At 35.8% G+C, this 22,727-nt stretch overlaps 1 protein-coding gene across 1 annotated transcript; it reads right to left on the bottom strand.

Moving 5' to 3' along the window:
* Nucleotides 1-2,880: 2,880 nt before the first annotated feature.
* On the bottom strand, nt 2,881-21,112 carry LOC135154070 (uncharacterized). The gene is made up of 4 exons (XM_064099261.1): nt 19,429-21,112; nt 12,615-12,745; nt 4,895-5,006; nt 2,881-4,571 (listed from the first exon to the last, which is right to left on the bottom strand). The coding sequence occupies exon 4, from the start codon at nt 4,566-4,568 to the stop codon at nt 3,309-3,311; it is 1,260 nt and encodes a 419-aa protein (XP_063955331.1). The 5' UTR covers nt 4,569-4,571; nt 4,895-5,006; nt 12,615-12,745; nt 19,429-21,112; the 3' UTR covers nt 2,881-3,308.
* Between the last annotated feature and the right edge of the window lie 1,615 nt (nt 21,113-22,727).

Here is a 22,727-nt window from a genome sequence, read left to right as displayed (position 1 = left end):
TCATGTAATGACATAAGAAAAAGGAAAGTGGGGATGTGACATCATCAGCCCACCTAATGAATATTCATGACAATGTGCATATAACTGTTTCACAAAATATTGATAAACTTTAAAATCAGATAACTTTGTTATTTGTTATCCGATTTTGATAAAATTCTCAGCATTTTGCTCTGTGAATTTTACTCTATTTATTTAGATATAAATATTTTCAGCCCGGACTATCCCTTCAATAAACAAAATATCAATTCTTAAGTTAATTTGTCAGAAATGACCCTTGACCTTGACCTACTAACCTGAAATTAACTTTCTGTTACTCAATATAATCCAAGTTTAACTTTATGCAGACTTCCAATTTCAACATTCTATTGTTAAGGGAAAATCATAACCCCTGGTTAAGATGTTCCATGTTGTTATCAGTTTACTGACCCCAAAATGACCTTTGCAGAGTGACCTGAAATTACATTCCTCTATTTGATACTTGATTACACTTATCAACAATTTGAATTGAATTGAATTGAACAAATTTCATTAAAAAAAGGTCCTAGTCTTAATGTTATGATGGCATTTAAAACAATTACCCTTGGTGAAGATTTGAAATTGATGACGCTTGCATCTGATATGCAGGCAAAACAAAAATATGTTAATCAAATGTTATTTACACAATACACCATTACTTGCAAATCGTGATTTACTGATGATTTTTTAAATCTGTGAATTTCTTTCAACAGGGATGGATGGGCCTTTCCACGTCAGATTTGTGTAAGATGTATCAAACTATGCTTTAGCTTATTTGTGACATCAAAAGTTGATTTGCTTTTTTTTTGTCATCACCATGAAAGGATAAACAGGTTCTGAATTTATCAGGTGCAACTTTGTAATACAGCATATATACACTCACAATCTGTGCACAACGACACACAATCACATGGGCATGAAAAACATTCATTTATAATCCTATACTAGTATCTTTTGGAAAACAATCCAATATCTTTATAACAATAAAAAATGATCATTATCTAAATATTAAAGCATGCATGTACGTTCAATATTTCTGCTCTCTGAGATGACCTCTACAGACCTACAAAATAGTGTTATCCCTAAAAGCCTACATCCATCTACAAGTATTTACTAATTCTCCATATATTGTAAATATTAATGAAGCCAGGTGGATTCATCAGGGTTTTTCCAATCGTTCCTGCCCTCTTAATAATCCTAGCCCAAACCTTCAGGGTAAATCCACTCATCTATTAAAGCTCATATCATCCACAACTACAGCTGACCTCTAATCAGGTACATAACCTACCCAGTCTAGCTTGAGCTTGTTTTTGTATTGAAGATTATTATATTAAATACGAGATTCATTCAGATATTTCTAAATTGATGGACATTAAGATCGTGGGAGGGTTACAGAATGGACGAACGAAAGACCCCAAAACACAAAGCCATTAACAACCACCTAGAGAGGAATAAAAATTCTCTGCCCTATGTATGATATGATTTTCTTCATGTTCTTAAACATTGTTGTAGCAGATCTAGAAAATATGGTCACCCTAAAGCATTACATTTGCGGAATTTCAGGGGCGATTTAGGGCTGGGATGGAGGCAAAATCGCCCATCGCCGTCATGCATTTCCTATGCTGCTCTATACATCGCTTCATGTCCTAATCTCACCATCCCCATATACACCGGATATAATATTCACCCATCCTACCCTGGCTTACATCCCCCTCTCTACCTCTCCTTTGGTTGGCATTCCTCAGTCAATGCCTTCCATTTACCTCCACATTCCTGCCGCTAACCTCCATAATTAAGTCCGAGCCTCAATCTCTTCAAGATACTTTGCAAATCAATCAGAGAGAAATATGATGGAAGTGGGATAAGCTCTTTATCATCATTGCTTTCAATGCAGGGCCAATTACTTTACCACGCACCCTCCCCCCTGCAGCTGCTTAAGAACGGCAAAGCAACAAACAGGGTTTTCTGCAACTAAATCAGATTAAGAGGATAAGATCCTAATGTTAAAGTTCAACGCTAAGAAAGCTTCTGATTTTTGTGTCCGATGACACAGGAGGGTAAGAGATAGAATGATATCAAGAGAGATATCTTGTAAACAGAATTTAAAAAGATGAAAGATATCTTGTTATTTTGCTCAGGTATAATGCAACCCTGCTCTTCAGATTTAATTTTATACACTAACCAATACATAGATATTCATACCTCATCTGTATGTAAAAAAAAAAATCATCAATTTAAGTATGAACATGCACAAGTGAGTTCAATGAATATGAAATCAGATAAACACCTGTATATAAAATGAAATGGGGACTTTAAGTGTGCAAAGAGAGAAAATAACAACAGAACAAAGTAAGTCAAAGCAAAAGAGAATAAGGATAGCCAGCATGCAAAATGAAATATGTTATCGTACGAATAAGTACAAGTTTTTTTACAAAATAGATAATAAAACATCTCCATGAGAAATGAAAAACACTGACATCATGATTTTTCATGGAAATGAAACTCTGAGCAAAAAAACCCCTATAAATTACCCCATGAATACATGGAAGAAAAGATAAGAAAAAGATATTTTTTTTTAAAAGCACAAAGAAAATGAAAATAGAAAAAAATACTAACATAAGATTAATGATAAATGTAGAATAGTTTCCAAATTCAATGCTGATAAACTCTATACAAATAGAAAAATTTAAAAGGGATTTTTTTCAAACTGCATATCAATCAATCCCCAACACATGAAGCATGTATGCATGCACCAAAAGAGCTCAATATTCAACTGGCAAAGGAGAATATGGATTTGGGGATTGCATGGGATATAAAACTTATGACCTAGATTTACTTGATTACGCTTCTTTCTTCTTTTTTTTTCATTGAAGATGGTTGACCATTGAGCTATTCTTTGTAATGGCTAGAACCTTGTTCTAAAGAGCACTGTGATATTACATGTTTAGCAACAATACTGATAAAGCCAAAGAACTATGAAATGTAGTGAAATTCAAACAGGTCAACTTGAACTGTAAAGGCAAAACATTGTCCTGGGAAGTATTTCACAAAAGAGATCGTGATTTTAATTCATGTTACAAGCTACAAAAATCATTGCATCTGATTTGGCTCAGAGCAAATTTATCACTATTTGTTTTATGAAACACTCCCCAGGTTTCCTGAGAGTTTTAATTACAAGAACTACAGCAAAATGCTGTGAACACTGAAAATCAATACAACATTCAATGACCAGGGAAATTGGGTTATACTTAAAAATTCCAACTAGAACTCTAAAAGTCAAGATGAAAACTGAATCAACAACTGTAGAACCAAGAACAAGAACCAAGAACAGCCCACCTACATGTTCCTTGGAGACTTGGACCTTTGGAAACTGGGAGGCTTGACTGAGGGATCTGCTGAATTTCGACATTGGATGAATTCCAGTCAAGCTGGAAGGTAGAACCTCTAGTACACAGCAATCTATCAGCGTCATCTGTCCCTAGAAGGGCCTTGGAGCTCTGGAACACCTTATAGGAATTGTTACTTTGGGGATCAGGGACAGGATCATTTGCAGAGAACTGATGATCAATGCTTGCAGTGTCTGGCTTGATGCCAGCACCAACGGTTTGACCGGAAGCAGGGACAGTATGCAGAAGGTGACCACTTGGTGACACGTAGCATTCACATGGAATAACATCATTGAAATCCTCAAACAAAAGACACTCTGAAAGACCTGGGGTGGTCAGTATGACCTTGGGGATTGTCTTTTTATTACATGAAGGTAGCTGCTGCTGATCATGCTGAGGACCTTCAGATTTCATGTCATCTGAAGCTCTCCTGTAACAACATTCACATAGGATACTCTTGGCACTGCCCTTATGATCCACAAGACTGACTGATGGCTTTGAGGTCAGAACTTCCAAGGATTCACAAGGTACGGCAAGAGTGGTAGTACTGGAATGGGGGCAACTGTCAGAGCTACATATCGACTTGGCACAGATAATAGAGCTACTAGAAGTCCCCGAGGACTTGGCAACCTTGAATAATGGGTACCTGTCTCCTTGTAACGACACACTACTTCCAAAACCAAGCTCAGTCAATGCTTGCAAAGTTTCAGTCTCCATACTATCCCAGAGTACCCGTCGGCTTCCTGCACTGCTAGAGCTTGACGATCCAACCAGACTACCTTGACTGCAAGTGCTACTGCTGTCTGATCCGTCTGAAACCCCATCATCAGTTGCTCCCTTGCTTGCTATCAGTGACCTCTCAAGATGCAAGAACTCCTCCACACTCTCGACCTCTTTTTCCGACATATCCCTCCACCCTCTCACACGCCCAAAAGAATCACAACTCTCAAGACTCTCTAAGCCTACATCTAACTCTGTTCCTTCGAAAGACACTTGGAAGGTGAAAAGAGGAGCCTTTGACAAAGGGATGACGTCTAAGCTATGAGGGGCATGCAGATTGATCTGTGCATTCAAGGAAGCTAATTCTAAGGGCATCTGAGACCAGAGGATTGCATCATCTTTGAACTTACCAAGATGCGTGAAGAGGTTCTTGGCTACTTGAAGCATGCACTGTAACAATGAGAGAAGAATGATCAAACTAGATTACTGAAGGTCTGAAAATGTTTTTGCAAAACTGATGACAAACATTGTAAAATTTGTATTAAAAAAAATGAAATATAAGACATATCCCTCATTTAAATTCCTATCATTTAATTATACTCAAATACTCTTTTTCCATATCTGAAAAGATTCAGTGAGCCAGAATGTTAGACATTAATTTGATGATTATATTTTAAACACGCTATGTACCCACTATTGCAAAATAATTTATTGCAGGTACAGTTTTTTTTTTTTACTTTTGGACTTGATGGAAGAATAGAGAAGGTAATTACCTGTGTTTCATGCTTTAGCTGTGTTTCTTTCTGTAGGGCTAATGTACTCGTCAGGACAGGTACTGTGTATTTGAAGCAATGTTTGATCACGTCAATGTCTGCATTTGTGTATCTAAATATTGAGAGTAACAGAGAATACATTGGTTAATAATGACATCTTGCTTTTATGAAACACTTCATACATCAAAACACACATGTACACACACTCAAAATATTTATGTGTTACGCTTTACAGATTACTATCTGATCATCAGACTTTGGTGAACCTGCAAAAAATGTTGAGCAATCTCCGTTCATGGGGGAGGGGGGGTATTCCAAAGAGTAGGAATTCATGTTTTCATCCTACTAGGTATGGGTGGAGAGTGTTTAGAAGTTACTGACATCAAATCAAAGAAATATATGTACATTCATGATTAAAACAGGTCAATGGTCGTAAAAACTGAACATCGTAATAAAAGTCATGTACAATAATGTAGTTTGAAATATACAGGTAAGGAAAATGGGTTATGGCCTTCATTCCTACATGCCCTACTTAAACAATGTCTATCATACCCACTTCCCATCAAGATCACAATTGTAGCCAGCCAAAATATACAGTATATATGATACAAATCTTTCATATTGAGCAAAAATTCCACAATTCCTTACAGCATTCCTGGGCGATGCCACATTAAAATTAAACTTTTTAAATGTCCAACCTCAACTTCTCTCCATTCTTACTCCATTCTTGCTAATACATGTATATGCATTAGTATGATAATTATTTGCCAGGGATGACAAGATAAATTAGTCTCTCCAGCTATCAGAACATTCATAAACAGATAAATCCTTAAATAAATGGTTTGCCACTTTCAGGAATGTTGATATACTGAAGCGAGTGAAAGATCAAATACAAAATCATCAACAAATTTTTCATGATATTCCAAATGAAATGATATGTTCACCTAAATATGCATATTTTTTTAACATCACACATCTTGCAACTGCTATTTTCATGTTATAAATGCATAAATTAGAAGAAATATATTCATCACCGAGACTATATATTGAAAGAGATGTGACAACAATTACTCCAGATGAACTCTTATTTAACACCCAAGTGATCTTGTTAAACTAAAACTTGATAATATCCAAACAAAACCAGTTTGACACCCTGGGGAAATATAATCCAGAGAGCTGAGTACAGATATGTCTTCAAGGATCACCATGTATCTTTCGCCTCCGCTCCCTGATTGACGTTTTATCAGTTAAATCTAATTCATCTCTTTCTGTCATGCCAACTTAGCATCAATTACCAGCACTGAATAGGATCTTCTTAACTTAATCTAAAGATGTTAATGCAGGGTGATACCCATGCCCTCTGGGACAAGAAAGGGGTAATTTGGCACCCCTGGGCATGGTTGAGGAATATTTTGAATTCAATAGGATGGCGAATGGGAGATGTTAACAATCTAATTCATTGAAATGCTGTTCCGCTCTCTCAATAAAACCTACTGAGTAATAATCTGAAGTATTAATATTGTGAGATATCAATGAGAGCCAATCGTTTGAAAAAATTCTTTGTATGTATTATGGAACCCAGTTTAAGATTGTTTAACATTTACGAATGATAAATGACAAGAAATTTAATTTGCATGATGATGATGATTAAAAGTCATTAATGCCATTTCTAATAAAGTGTTTTTAAGCCCTTCCTGTCATGACGAAATGCAAGAAGAGCCAAACCATTTTCCATATAACATGCATCACTGTAAATTTTCCCCAATATAGAGAAAATGAAAATACCCTGAAGCTAACAGCTCAATTCCATCTACTTATCCAAAGTGAAAGATTTTTGCTTTATTATTTTGAAAAGAAGAAGTAGGAAGAGAGCAATAATGCAGCAAAAACAATCTTTTCCACAACTTCCAGGGATAGCGGATCGATGATGCGAGGAGCAGATATTTATTGCCGATCAAATTAATTGGCTGCATGATGGGATAGAACATGCTAAATTGGGCCCGATGATTATCAGTCTGCCTGTCTCCGATTTCATTTTGATGAGTGAAAGTAACACCCCTCGCTGTGTTAGGGTAATAAATAAGCTCTCAACTTGATATTTAGACAAATATACATTAGATTAGGGTAGACGTCTAACAATCATTCCACTTCTCTATTCAAGATAGAACAATAGAAAGTGAACGGGATGTGACTGTGATGCATTTCCTTACAGCCAGATCTTTTACCACACAGTTTAGATCCCAAAAATGTAGTATTTAGATACATGCAGGGCGACTGCCCCCCCCCCCAGATTATTCTGGTGGGGGAAAAAAAGAAACAGAGAGGGACAAAAGTTAAGAGGGACAAAAGTAAAGAGAGAGAAAAAAAGAATAAAAAAGAAAGGAGAGGCATGGGCTGCGTAACCCAATAATACCCCAATAATTCAATTGAATAAAATATGACATCAACTGTAGGATGTCTTGTCCACCCCCCCCCCCACCTTCCCTTTCTTCACAATATCTTGATGCCGTCTCTAGATACATGTGGTTCCAATACACAGATTTTGAAAGGAAATTGGGCAGGCAATCCTGGAGGTCACACTCATGAATATCAACCGCGTAGCCAGGATTTAATTTTGGAGGGGGCGGTAAGTGCGCGCGAAGCGTGCCAACACTAACAGAGCGCGCATAGCGCGCTCCCTAGGGGGGAGGGTGCAGGGAGGGGGAGTTTAAGTTTTCGATATCTCATCATATTCAAATCAAAAGAAGGCATCTCTTGTGTCTCTATTACCCTATCAACTCAAATTCAATTGACCTGCTGTGATTTAAAAAATTGTTTTCGAAAGAGAAATTATGAGCGCCCAAAAAAGGGAAGAGATTGAAGAATTTGAAATAATTCCTCTTACCGCGCGAAGCGCAGAAGCTTAAAACGCTTTATAAAAATAGAGAACAGAAGTGTTAAAATTATGCCTACCTTGGTCACATCAGATTTGATTGTGAAAACTTTATCCACATCAAATTTCGTTAACTCAAGTCAAAACAGAAAACGGGTATATGCAGGAAGGAAATAGGCCCTATTCCTTCCGCAAATGGCGTTGAAGCTCTGAATTATAGAAATTTCTCTGAAACTTTTATCCTGTTCTAATTTTGATATTTTTTGGATTATATACAACTCGATTAATAGGAAAAACGAGCTCAAAATTTGAAAGGGATGATGCAAGCTAGAAGAGGGACTTTTCCTTTCCCATGCTCGCGAATCACGGAAACCTCTGTGATTTATTTTGGAAGAAAAAAAACATTGTGTAATTTCGCTCATATTAAGCGCTTCCTTTTGTTTCATCAAGAAACTTCAGTGATATTCAAAATTTCAAATCAATGGCACAAAACAAGACAGGAAATGGATGTACAGCGATACAGAATAAAGTTTAATATCGTACATAATTATTTTTGCATATACCACGGCATGAATTTAATGCCTCCCCCTTCGAGCAGATACTTTGCAAAAAATTACTTGCTGAAAAGCATAGAAATAGCATTTGGGGATTCGGGTAGTGACGGAAAAGTCTCCCCGCTTCGAACAGAAGAGCCGAAATTTTGTGTCAATGCAAAAAAAATTAAAAATACTTTGCATACTCTTTACACCCGCCCATGTATACTTTATAATTTCTGGCAAGAATATACAATTCCCCCGCCGGGAAGGGGAAAACGGAGTAGAAAAAAAGGTGTGGGAAACAAAAGGGAATAGCAATTTTGATATTTTTCCCGTGCTTTGAATAAAGAGAAAAGAACGTCTTGTTCAGGTTTTTATTCTCTTGACAAAAAAAAGAGGGAAAAAACAACGAAGCTTTACCTCTATTCCCTTTTCTCCTTTCGTTTTTTTTTTTTTTTCTTTTTGGTAGCGTTTTTTTTGGGGGGGGGCAACCGCCCCCACTGCCCCCCTGGCTACGCGCCTGATGAATATGACAGTGATCATCAAAACCACTCATTATCAAGACTATTCTGTCTATATCTTTCTGTTTCCACCAATTTCGGTTCCACTTATTCTTCATTTAGAACACCATGTTAGTTTTTTGCAGTCCTCTTTCACTCTCTGTTCTACATAAACATATGTCAATAGCCATCAGAAAAAAACACTGAAGACTTAATGGCAAGTTCATAGTCAACAAGTCAAAACTGAATATTCCCAATCATTTGTTACATATGTATTACATGCATGATTGCACCGTGTGACAGCTTTGGTGATGAATGGTAAACTAGCGCACTGGCCAACCCCAACCTACTTTAGATCTGATTTGCATGGTCAAGCACAAGATTGAAGTGTACACATCTTGTTGATGATGAAGAGCTGTTTTTTTTAGAAAGCTTCTTTCGCTCTTGTTTTTTGCAACACAAAATAGTTATGCTGTGATGATGAGAGTTGACTATTGAGTGTAATAATCTTGATAAGAAAAACAGACATTCTGAAAAAAAGTCTAACTCTCTACCCCGAAAAATTGGAAGATATTTCAAAATATACACTTAACAATCAGTAGAGCGAGACTCTTTTTAGAATGTCAAGTTTTCTTGTAAAGAAAATACAAGGTACAATACACCAAAAATTTCTCTTTTTTCATTTTAAAATTCAATTGTTCAAATAAACAAAAATATTCTTCCATTCCATATACACAAAAAAATATGACAAAATTAATGAACATTTAAAAGACAGAATTACAACTAGAATTTAATTCGTCATGCGGACGAATTAGGTGGTCTGTCCTTATTTTATTGTACAAAATGCTTTTGGAAGTGTGCCCTCCATATTTTGATCAGATGCCGGGATCATGCCTGTTTTTCGCTTGCAAAATTGGATTTGCAATTCTCAAATTCGTTTACGTGTAATCTCTATGGGGTATGTCGTAGCTCAATGGATAACGCACTTGACTTGCATTCTCGGGGGCGCAGGTTCGAGTCCCGGGGTAAACAAGATGATTTTTTCCTTTTTTGGTCTTTTTTACCACCTCGTACATGATCCTTTATGATAATTAAAAGGTATAAAAGTTAAAATTAAGCAAGATAAAACAGTCTATAAATTACTTTTTCATATCACATGTATTGTCATATATCAAAGAGACCTTTTTCACAGTGCTTTATCATCTCCCGTCTTTCACAAGTATTCCATGCATAATTGCGTTGTCATCATGAATATCATATTGATCTGCTGGACTTGGTAATGGTGATCATGATGGCGAGAATAAGGACAGACCACTTAATTCGTCCGCATGACGAATTAAAATCTAGTATGACTTTTGTTTTTGGATTTGTTTTATTCATTAGACATTATAGGTGTCCATACTTCGTGGCAATTGAAAGGAAATTGGTTGAGGGGGCTATCTGCATTTGTTGAAAGTCCTATAAATCAATGTTGCGACAACAGGGTCAAAGGTTATATTTGATGGATTTTGAATAGTTACAAATGGGCATTTTTGTTGTCTGCTATCATTGGAAATGCATGTAAAATTTTGAATAATATTTTATAATTTTATCGGAAATCGTCGTTAAATATTAATTTTACACTGCACATGCATGTCATTATATTAGCGACCAGTTAAATTTATCAAATTTGTAAAATCTGATAACAGAATCCGTGAAATATCGTTGATTTGAAAAATTGTAACCGAGTTCGTCGCAAGTCATGTGATTGTTGGTAGCGAGAGGTGAGCTATAGTGGAATGTGTTGGGTTAGTTGCCGTTGTAAATTTATTTAAAATTGTTTTTTTACCAGAGCACTCAGTTAAAAACATGAATGATTTGATTTTGAGCATATCTTTATCTTTGTGCTTGTCTTTAGTCTAAGTTATTTGTTTTGATTTTGGCTGATTGGGCTGTTATATTTAATTATTTATTTGTTATTTTGTTATTTTTTATGTTTAAATAGGTTACAGGTTGGCACATATCATCAACTTGGTGGTTTTCTATGTGGCTCTATTATCAAAAAAGTACAGCGTAAATGTTGCTAGATTTATTAATAATACTAAATAGATCTAACGTTCGATTTTGATATACATGCAGTATGTTGAAATAAACATGACAAAATGTTCAGGCAAAAATGTATGGAAACATGTTATAATAATGATTATGGTGTCTTTATTTGGGAATTTATATGTTCATTTGATATTAAAATCAATTATGGCAATTATAATTCAATTTGTGATTTTTGATTTGAAGATGAAATATATGCGATATCCATTGAACCACGATATTCCCCATAGAGATTACACGTTCCCATAGAGATTACACGTAAGCAAATTTGAGAATTGCAAATCCAACTTTGCAAGCGAAAAACGGGCATGATCCCGGTATCTGATCAAAAAATGGAGGGCACACTTCCGAAAGCTGAGAATCTTAGCTACAACATATTCAAAGCTCAGAGACAACTGACAAAAGAAAATGGAGATATAGCTCACGAAATAGAGGAATGTAGAATCTAGTTTTGAGAAAAAGTCATGTCCCATAGAGATTACACGCAAAATGAGTAAAAATGACATGCCTTTATTATTTGCAATTTTTCAAGATGATCTGTTCATTAAAATGAAAAATAAAGGCAATAACTCAGAAAGAGTAAGACCTAAGCTACAACATATCGAAAATTGGGCGAAAATTGACTAATATTCACGGAGTTAGAGCCTAATTTGCATAATTGTTATGACGTCATAACAAGCAAAATGGATATTTTGATTTCCAACGCAGTTTTGATGACGTCATGATCAAATTGAGAGACAATGGTGACATGAAATCAAATCTACAACTCATATTCTATCGACATTTGAAAAAAAAATTGGGGGTCAACGGACTATTTAAAGGGCTACAGTGAATTTTCAATAGGCATGTTTTTGCCCATATATAGCCTATAAAGAGAGCTCGCACGCACACGTGCTGCAAACTTTAACGGGTGTTAATTTCGTTATTAATGGTCATAGAAGGTTGATCAAGGTATCAAATTGCTCAGAATTATATCATCAATGCAATGATGTAAAAAAAACTGTGTTTCTGTGATGCGTTATGGCGTTACGCGCGGAAACGCGCGCGCATACGTGCGTGCGCGCAAATTTTTTGAAATGCTTAAAATGACTTGAAACGTACCCAAAAAAATTTATAGGCCATTTGGAGAATTTTTTTGGCTTTGACGCGCGCGTACGCGCGCGTCTTGACCTTTACATGACCTTTGATGACATTGACAGATGACCTTTGACCTAAAGTTTATGTGATGTAAATATGGTTGATTATTGATGATCCATTATGTTGATATGATCAAATTGAGAATTTTACAAAATGGCGCGTAGATGACGTAATCATGACCAGATGACCTTGAAAAGCTTAGTATGCCGTCTCTATGATAGACTCCATATATGACAGAAAAATCAGCCAAATTGATTCAGCCAATTCGGAGAAAAGTTGGCGACAAACATAGGTGCTAAAAATAAATAATAAAGAAAGAAAATTCTGACGAAATTAAGAGGTGATCTGTCATAGACAGACCACCTAATAATTTGGTTTGTTTTCATATTCTTGAAATCAATTAATCTCACACAGTAAGATAAAAGTGAAGATCATGATGATGAGGACTATGATGGTGGTGATAATAACATTGTTGTCAATGTTTAATGATAATGTTGTTGTTTTTTATGACAACAATAATATGATCTTTAGCAACTTAACACCATCAGTGGACACGCAAACAGTAAAAAAGAAGGAATGATACTCACTTCTTTGCACCTCGTTTATTGATTGCACAAGCAACACCCACCACTTTAGAGGTAGCTTGGTTGATGATTGGTACAGCCAGTAGAGACTTGATCTCAACCTTCAGCTTGCTTTTCAAGTCATTAAGATCACTCTATAAAGAAAATAATGATAATAATAACAACCTTAGTCTTATTCATACTTATCATACTGACTCTCGCCTTTCAAACAAAGGGTCGTGGCTTCGCATCCTAGCCATGGCATGTTTTCCTTCAGCAAGAAATTTATCAAAACTGTGCTGCACTTGACCTAGGTGAGGTGAATGGGTACCCGCAGGATTAATTCCTTGAATGCACCAAGCACCTTTAGCAGCTGAAGCTACAGCCAGGGTAATATATAGAGTGTCATTGAATAGGCAACTAGATAAATGGGCGACTCATAAATGCTATATATTATTATTATTATCATAATTTTTCATTTTCCAGTCATTCAGGAGCTGAAACCACCATGTATTAATATTAGTTGTTGTGTATTAAAAAAAAGAAAGTTATCATTCAACAAGACTTATTTTATGGGGTATTCAGTGGCTGATTGCTATGGTCTTAGTACTGTGTTCAATGTTGATTTTTAAATTTAGGCAGCAATATGAAAAATTATACAAAATTCAATTACAAGGCGCATATAAAGTGTCTATTCATTGGCCCCATTCCCGGTAGTAAAAGTTAATGCCTTTCAGATCTCAATTCGGAAGAAAAAAAAATGCTGAAAAAAGTGCATTTTCTGATATAAGCTTCCATTTTTATGACATTTTCAGCAATAAAAAAAAAATATTCAAAGTTGACCCGGAATTAAAATCGCAAGATTAAATCCCTCAAAATATCCCATAAAGCATTACAAAGAAAAGTTGTAATTCAACAAAACTTGTTATATGATTAAAACTGTTAAGTTATCCTGAACCAAAATATGATGTGTCTTCACCTGCAAATAAGCTCAATATGTAATTCATTAAGATTATATGTCAACAACAAATAGCTGAAGTTGACCCGGAATTGTAATCAAACTATGAAAAAAAAATATCCCATTAATTGCATCTCCATTTCAAATCTTTCAAGCTTGTGTAGATCAGAATCGTTTCCTGGATCAGTAATAGCAAGATAATTTGAGAATGTGAACTAATGAGATGAGACTGGAACAACACATCTCACAGTATGACACCAATAAAGACGGTCAAGAACAACTCTTATTTTAGAATGCAGAGATCTTTATTTTTGTCTTTATGTCCCAATCCACTCTACGTGGCTATGCTTGTAGTATGCATGAAGGTCTTTATAAGGATACAAATGTTTGCGCTTGTCTGAATTTGGAGGTCTTTCTTTTCATGTTCTCAGCGAAACTTTATTAAGCCAAGATTGACACAACGGCCCATGAGAGGATTCAGACACTATCTTACGATTCTTGAGTAAACTTTCCCTTCAGCCAAGTTTCATGTTTAACCTTAATCTAAGTCATCACATTAAAGTCCGATTCTATTCCGGAAAAAAATCAAACAGTGGAACTGTGGAATAAACAAACCGATTCACACAGCAGTTTCTGCTTATTCAAAGTTGTGCATTTCTTTGTGACTAGAGTGACCAAATTTTTAAAAGAATTCATTTTTTTTTAAAATTCATTGATAGTTGGATGATTGCTTACATTGTAATCATCTGCTTAGGTTAGCAAAATATTACAACAGAATACTGTATAATCATTGCATGATTTGTCAGTATTGCAATCACCTCATCATCTGATTACCAATTGATGGTACAATGATCTAAGAATCACATGATTGTCAATATTTCAATCACATGATGATTACCATAAATGCAATCACTCGATCTTTTCATAATTAATATCATTGCAATCATCTGATAATGCAATCAACTCCTTGAAGATCAAGAGTTCACAGTTTCATTCCAGTAAATTCATAAAGGCCTTTACTTAAGTTAATGTAAAGCAATAGGGAAATATTGTGCTCTATAATTCACAATATCTGAAGAGGGTTTATGATAACAATCTTCAAGTTACATGTAACACTCATCAATTTTGGGAGAAGTAAATGTATGTCTGTCACGTGATTGGTTCATATCTCCATAAGATAGAAGTCCCTTTTACTATTAACCTCACACCTGAGGGGATGTCAACTCAATGGATGCTAAATGACTCAAATCCTATCAATATCAGTCTCTTTTCTCCCCCCCCCCTCAATTCTCTCCCTCTCTCTGTTGTAGCCTGTCTTGCTAGCTACTTAATATATCACATCTTTCTAAAAAAGGATGAGGTCAAAGTAAGCAATCTGTTGATGAATATATGTCTGGTGGATAAATATGAATCAATGTCAACCTATTACTGGTAGATCCTAACCAATAATCTTGTCCTTATTTGTTGGTTGGACACACATTCACCAACGAATTGGTTATTTTGATTAATCCCCACTACATCATCCCTACATCTTTTTTATCTTTGTCATCATTACCACACCTACATCTCGCCTGCTCTTTCTCTATATGTCTACCCTTTCATCTTATTAATCCAAAGCAACTCTTCTCATATCATCCTTTCAACTCTCCTCCGTTTCCACCAATACCACATCAGTCTCTCCACTTACCAACTTTTTTTGCATGTACTGTATCATTCCACCTCAATTCCTCTTCCTTACAGTCTGTCTGCCCCTACCCCCCCTCCTCTCTCTCTCTTCCATGTCTCTTCTCCATTTCATCTCTTTCTCTATCTTTCATCAATTCCCTCTTCTCCTTGCTCCATAAGAAATATACACATTTCACTAGACATTGTCAAGGACAAGCACAAACATCTTCCTCTCTATTACTCTATGAGAATCAGTGTTGGGATTATAGGTACAGTGCTTGTACACTATGTCTGGTCTCATCTCAATTACAATTATCACAATTGTTTTATCTTTTATCATTTTGTATTCACCAAAATGATATGCTTAACATCAGGAACATTTTGAATGGTATAATTGAATTATTAAAGATAAAATGTTGGAAGAAAAATGAAAAAAGAGACACTAAACCTTTGAATGGTAAGTTTTGATAATATGAAAATGCTCAATATTATTTCACCACTAGGGCATCTTAGTTTGCTTTATAAGTGATGTTTGTTGTTTACTGATTAATTAATATTGAAAGATTCTTCACTAAAAACCAATAAAATATTATGAAATGCAAAGAGTCAACCCTAAAAACACAAAATGACAAAAATCCTCATTTGACTTGAATTGACAGTTTGAGAGAGAGGGGTCTTTGGACATGCCTGAGTGCTTTCTGCAACGATTTTTCATCTTCAAAATAAAGCCAGTTTGAAGCCTGATAATTACCCTTTATTTTGATACTAAATTGTCACTGTGTTTGAAGAGCATAATTGAATAAATTGTAAATTATTGTAAAAAATCAGTTCTGATTACAGGTGTACCCAAACTTTTGACTGATACTGTATACCTACCGCATCCATGATTACAAAAAAGTGCTTAGATTGTCAATTTTTTTAGGTCGGAATGTCAAAAAATTTCAGGTCGCACTGTTAAATTGTTGTATTGTCTTAATGGCTAAACAAGTGGAACGCCTCTGGCAGTCTCGCCTGCATTACGCGATTTAATATAGCAGCAGTGCTAACTTTGAAAACTACTATAAAATAATCATTCACAAAAACATCATTCATATAATGACATAATACCACGTTCATTGACCATAAATGACATTTGAACGGTGACTTAAGACTTGTCAACTACACCCATGTCCACATTTCATTCACTCTATCCATAAACTTTCAAAGTTATGATGGCACTTCAACAATTACCCCAACATGGCCTAAGTTTATTGACCTTAACTGACCTTTGACTTGGTTTTGTGACCTGAAACTCCCAGGGGATGTTCAGTGATGCTTGATTACTCTTATATCCCAAGTTTTATGAACTAGATCCATAAACTTTCAGAGTTAGGATGGTAATTCAACAAATACCCCCAACATGGCCAAAGTTCATTGACCTTTAATGACCTTTGACCATGGTCATGTGACCTGAAACTCGTACAGGATGTTCAGTGATACTTGATTACTCTTATGTCCAAGTTTTATGAACTAGATCCATAAACTTTCAGAGTTAGGATGGTAATTTAACAAATACCCCCAACACGGCCAAAGTTCATTGACCTTAAATGACCATTGACCATGGTCATGTGACCTGAAACTCGCACAGGATATTCAGTGGTACTTGATTAATCTAATGTCCAAGTTTCATGAACTAGATCCATAAATTTTCAAAGTTATGATGGTAATTCAACAAATACCCCCAACTTGGCCAAAGTTCATTTGACCCTAAATGACCTTTGACCTTGGTCATGTGACCTGAAACTCAAGCAGGATGTTCACTAATACTTGATTAACCTTATGTCCAAGTTTCATGGACTAGATCCATATATTTTCAAAGTTATGATAGTAATTCAACAAATACCCCCAACTTGACCAAAGTTCATTGACCCTAAATGACCTTTGACCTTGGTCACGTGACCTGAAACTATAGCAGAATGTTCACTAATACTTGATTGACCTTATGCCCAAGTTTCATGAACTAGGTCCATAAACTTTCTAAGTTATGATGTCATTTCAAAAACTTAACCTTCGGTTAAGATTTTGAAAATAATTTTCCCAACATGGTCTAAGTTCATTGACCCTAAATGACCTTTGACCTTGGTCATGTGATCTGAAACTCAGGCAGGATGTTCAGTAATACTTGATTAACCTTATGTCCAAGTTTCATGAACTAGGTCCATATACTTTCTAAGTTATGATGTCATTTCAAAAACTTAACCTTAGGTTAAGATTTGATGTTGACGCCGCCGCCGCCGTCGCCGTCGGAAAAGCGGCGCCTATAGTCTCGCTCTGCTATGCCGGCGAGACAAAAACTGCAAAAATCCTTAACAGGTCCATGTTTTATAAGGCCATATAACGCATATCAAAAAGTTTCTGCCCGTGCTTTACGCACGTAGTAATTATCTAGTTATATGCGAATCTTGTTCAGGATCACAAGCATTACCCAGAATCTTCGCACTTGCACTATTTAAATTGGGCTTATGAGATTCTTACACATTTATGTTGTTTTTATAAGAATAAAGCTAAGAAGCGACTGTTAGGACTACCCCTTCAAAGAAAGAAACAAAAATCAACTTGGAGTGGCCGATCAGGGAAAATATGGGTGAAAAAAATGTCAGGGCCCCTCTATTGGCGGAAGCTGGATCCGCCCCTGTAACCAATATCTTGTAGCCAACCTTGTTATATTGGGTTTCCTCCTATACAAAGAGGCTGCACTTGGTAGTTGGGTGGTGATCTCTCATCTGACCTGTAATCAGCAGTTGCTTACAGTATTTTTTCTGATGGCTACTGACACATGTTTATGAAGAAAAGAGAGTGAAATAGGACTGCAAAAAACCATTGCCAACAAGTTTCTCCATCCTATGCTTTCCTTGTGAATCTGTTGAGTTGAGCCTCTCCATAATTCTTGTTTTTTGTTTTTCCTTTTCTTTGGACACTCTCTTAGTCTCTTTTCCTTCCTTCATTAATTTGTTATAAATGAAATGATGACGATGAATATTATGAAGAATGTGATGATTGATGATGACTGATGATTGGCAGTTTAAATCAGTGGTTATTTAAATCCTGATTTAAAAAAAAAATGATGCAAATAAAAATTAGACGAAACAGCGACACTTGTTTTCAGAATCACTTGTTGATTTATGCGAATGAAGTGCGTTCGTAAATAATAGAATGATGCGGTACATGTAGCTATGTCGCGCTTGTATTGCGGCTGCGGCATCGTGTAGAAATAACTAGTGTCTCGTTTACTGTCTCGGCTTCGTCTCGGTCTTGAAGGTCATTGTCTCGGTCTCGTCTTGGCTGACTCTGAAAACAAGTGTCTCTGTCTCGTCTCGGTCTCGGGCGCTAATTGTCTCGGTCTCATCTCGGCTGAAACTATCTCGGACCCAAAAATGATGAGTATAACACATTTCTCAGTGACCTTGGCTGTTATTGCTCATCAATACATGCATATTTGGGTATTACAGCTTAAAGACAGCTTGTGATATACACATCAAGTGTATCAATTATCTTGAGAAGGAAGCCATAGACTGCTATCAGTGTTACATACATGTACTTGGGAAAACCTATTGTATGTCTTCTTTACAAATTAAACAGTTCCAAGAAAAACGTTGGAAATTTTGTTTTCAAGAGGGATTTTCTTTCAGTGCTGTACATGTATTTCTCCTTTTTTTCTTCATTTTCTTTTGCAAAAAAAAAAATTCTTGATATGTCTGAATATCTTGGAATTTCTCTTCAACTTGGACCTACAGGTTATGTGAATATTAAGGCTTTGAAAATGCCATAGGCTCAGTCAACATAAGCACAACTGCAAAAAGTGTAAAATTAAATCTATTTCTTCACAATGACATACTAATAACCAATATGGCCGTAAATAATATAAAATAATATTCATAAAGCACATTTTGATAATTATGGACAATGATATGAATAAACAACGTCATCACTTCATAGAGATAATCTCCATAAATTCATATTTCTAGGAAAGAGTCTGTCCTTTTTTGGTAAAGTGAATGAAATTTCACTCGTAATAAAGAGATGTAATGCACAAGTTTACATATAACTGATTGTAAAAATTATTCTATAACTGATAAAGTGAGTGGAAAAACACTCTTTTATATTTATTGTCTTTTAGCTCTGTTATATTTCGAGAATAAAATATAATATTATTCAAATAATTTCTTTGATACATACCTCCTTGATATCATCTAATCTCAAGATCTTCTTGTTTAAGAGCACACTATGAAAACAACACAGAGGAACCTGGATAAACAAAGTAGAAAAGAAAAGCAGAGATTCACACAAACACGAAGATGATAGTGTGGGACTACACAGGTATCTAGGATACAATAATTGTGTTAGTAACGGCACTGACGGATTCCAGCGGTGTAAGATTTACTGACAAAATGTCATGTGAAATCTTGGCTGGAATCCACAGGGAAGTTTGAGTAGAATTGTTGATGTGTAATAGTTTGTGTGACTGGATGAATTGCAGTGGACAATTTACATCAAGCTACTGGGACACTAATTAAATTTCAATAATATTTCCACTGAAATCATATTCAGATTATTAGTTTAATTTCCAAATTCTAGGAGAAAAAAAATCATGTGAAATTCTCATTCTATTCACATATCACAATCCAGTAATAAACCATGCCTTGGGAACAAATTTGGGTTTGAAAGATAAAAGATTCAATGGGTGATTTCAAGTACGGTGTTCGGTGTTGGATTTGAAAGTGTAAAAAGGCAGCAGAACTGAGCTCCAACACCAAGCTGGGTTCAGAAGATCGATACTGATTGTGTTATCGATAGCCCAAGACATCATACCTATGCGCTATGCTGCTAAATCATCTAAACTGTACATGAGAATTCTCAACGACAAAAGTGAAATCGGGGAGAAATTGCAATAAATTCTCATCGTACAGAATGCCAATGCTTTAATCAATTCAAGAATTCCAAAAAGCAATTATCAAAATATATAAAGCTTAAATGATTTGTACTCATCTTAACTGTAAAAGCTGATTTTACTGGGATATTTTATCGTGTTCGCCGCCTGTCCGTGAGCTCGAGATAGCCAACACCAAAACCAACACCGAACTTGAAATCATGATTTTCCCAATCGCTGGGGGTTGGTGTTGGTGAATGGGGAAATTACACGTAGATCGTCAACACCTGCTGGGTTCGGCAGACAACATTCAACACCAGCCTTCAACACGAACTGCCAGAAATACATCATATTTTCCGAGGTCAATCTCAACACCTGCCTGCTTTCTAGTACGGTGTTGTGGCTGGTGTTGTGACAACACCAACACAAGATTTCAACACCGTACTTGAAATCACCAAATGAGTCATCCTTGACTTCAAGATGAAGCACATCTTTTCAAATTTTCACCTCAAGATGAAATTGCTGAGTGCAACACATAATTGATGATTTTCTGGCTGAAGGAAATTGCCTTCCGTCATTGGGATACAACTCATGTTTCTCTCAATGTAATGAAAGAACATGGTCTAGACCACTGTCACCACACTCTATTGCCATAAATATAAAAGAAAACCAAAGAGCATATTGCAAATAAGAAAGCTGTTTCAGAAACCTGTTTTAAATAAACAGATCTTACAATTATAAAATTTGTTTCCATTGTATTTGGACACTCATAATAAAGGACAATTATTTTCTTTCTTTTTTTAATATTTCATAACAAATACTCACTGAACTGCTAGTGCTTGGCAAATTGCAAACAAAATGTAAGCATGAATCTATAAATGAAATACAAATTTGGACAAATTAATTTGTCCAATGTATCATGCATGAATTTATGTTCACTCTCTCTTTATAGATACAACAACATAGGAAAATAGCATAGAAGGAATTTTACTGAGACAAATATTGTTTTATCCTATCAAATTATGAAAAAAAATCATTCTGTGCAATCATTTTTTTTAATGGTAACATTTTCTTCCTTGCTTATGTCTGAACTTTTTATTTTCATTTTTAATAGGTATATCAAAACAAAAGGTAAAGACATTAACATTTTAATGATGTGAATGGAATATCAAGAATTATTTGTCTATCCTGGGAAATATCTGAGAATCACTTTTTTTCTGGGACACTCTATACATATTCCTTTGGAAATTGATCAATGCACTAAATGTCAAGGCTATTCTACAAAGCAAACACAAACCAAAGAAGTTGATCTACATTACTATGCATGGCCATGAACCTTGGGCTTTGAAATCTATAACCAAAATCAATCTATCTCTCATTCTCCAAGGTATATATGAACAGAGTGAGAGAAGATCTTTCCTTGTTTACTCTTACAACTTAAGTGGATAAGTCTACAGGTGTATGGAATCAGAGAATAAAAATTGGGGCACTGCTATAACACTCTCTATTTGTGTCGGTGTGTCTGTAATCGCCTTATAATTGAGAAATCATGAAAGTGTGCCAATCAGATATCACAACAGGGATGGTTCTGAAAATAGGGTTGGCCCCCATGAATGGAAAATGTGGTTAAAGGTGTAGAGAAGAGGCAAGACTAAAGAAAAATATTAAGGGAGGTAAAAAAAGAAGGAAAGTAGTTTTAAAGCGTTGAAGATAATTATATTACGTAGAGCAGGAGAAGAAATAGCTAAATTTGAGGGAGGAATGGGGAAGGGAGGGGGGAGAGGGGGATAGAGGACTCTATTATCTGCAGAGTCAAATGTGACTTAGAGTGATGCCAGCAGGAGTCAAAATTGAATTTGGCAAGGAATGGTGTGGTATCTGATGAAAAATTACTCAATTTCGACTTTATGTAACTCAGAAATGAGTTACTCTAAGAGGCTGTTCTCACTACGTTCCTAAAACTAGTTTACTGGGAACCGGTTCAGAAAGCCAGTTTGGAAGATCGCTTTGCTAGCGTTCTCACTTGATCACACGAAAGTGGTTTTCAAAATCACTTCACGTATAGCGCTCTTGTTGCTATGGAAACGCTCTCAGTGGGGAGACACGTTTCGCGCGAAATTCGAAACCGCAGCATAGGCATTCTACGCCTGTCGTGTGGAGTAGCGCGCTCAAAATGTGCGAAGATCGCTTCCCGAAGAACGGTTGTGTCCTCACTTACGCTAAAACCACTTTTCCGATGCGAAGCGATCTTGAAAACTACATCGCGAGGTGGTCTTCCAAACTGGTTTGGAAGAGCGCTTCCAAGAGCGCTTCGACCGTTCTCACTTAGCGTTAAACTAGTTTCCACTAAACTAGTTTCCACTAAACTAGTTTAAGGAACTGAGTGAGAACAGCCTCTAACTCGAAACAGAGTTGAATCCCAGCCGACACAAGAAGCCAGACAGGATATTAATTGGTATTGTGTGATTATGAGGGGACATCTAGATTAATTGGCTTATGATTAAACCAACACAACAAATTATTCCCTTAAAACGTGAGACTATAAGACATTTGAACTGTTTAATATCTTTTACATTATTCTAAATTCTCAAAGTCCTAAACAGTCAGA

This window comes from Lytechinus pictus, chromosome 5 (genome assembly GCF_037042905.1).
Source record: "Lytechinus pictus isolate F3 Inbred chromosome 5, Lp3.0, whole genome shotgun sequence".
NCBI classification, from domain to species: domain Eukaryota; kingdom Metazoa; phylum Echinodermata; class Echinoidea; order Temnopleuroida; family Toxopneustidae; genus Lytechinus; species Lytechinus pictus.
The sequence above is the reverse complement of the archived record's forward strand: the minus strand, read 5'-3'. Positions and strand labels throughout refer to the sequence as shown.

Excerpts from the sequence above, each read along its gene's own strand:
- LOC135154070 (XM_064099261.1), bottom strand. The coding sequence starts at position 4,568 with ATGCTTCAAGTAGCCAAGAACCTCTTCACGCATCTTGGTAAGTTCAAA.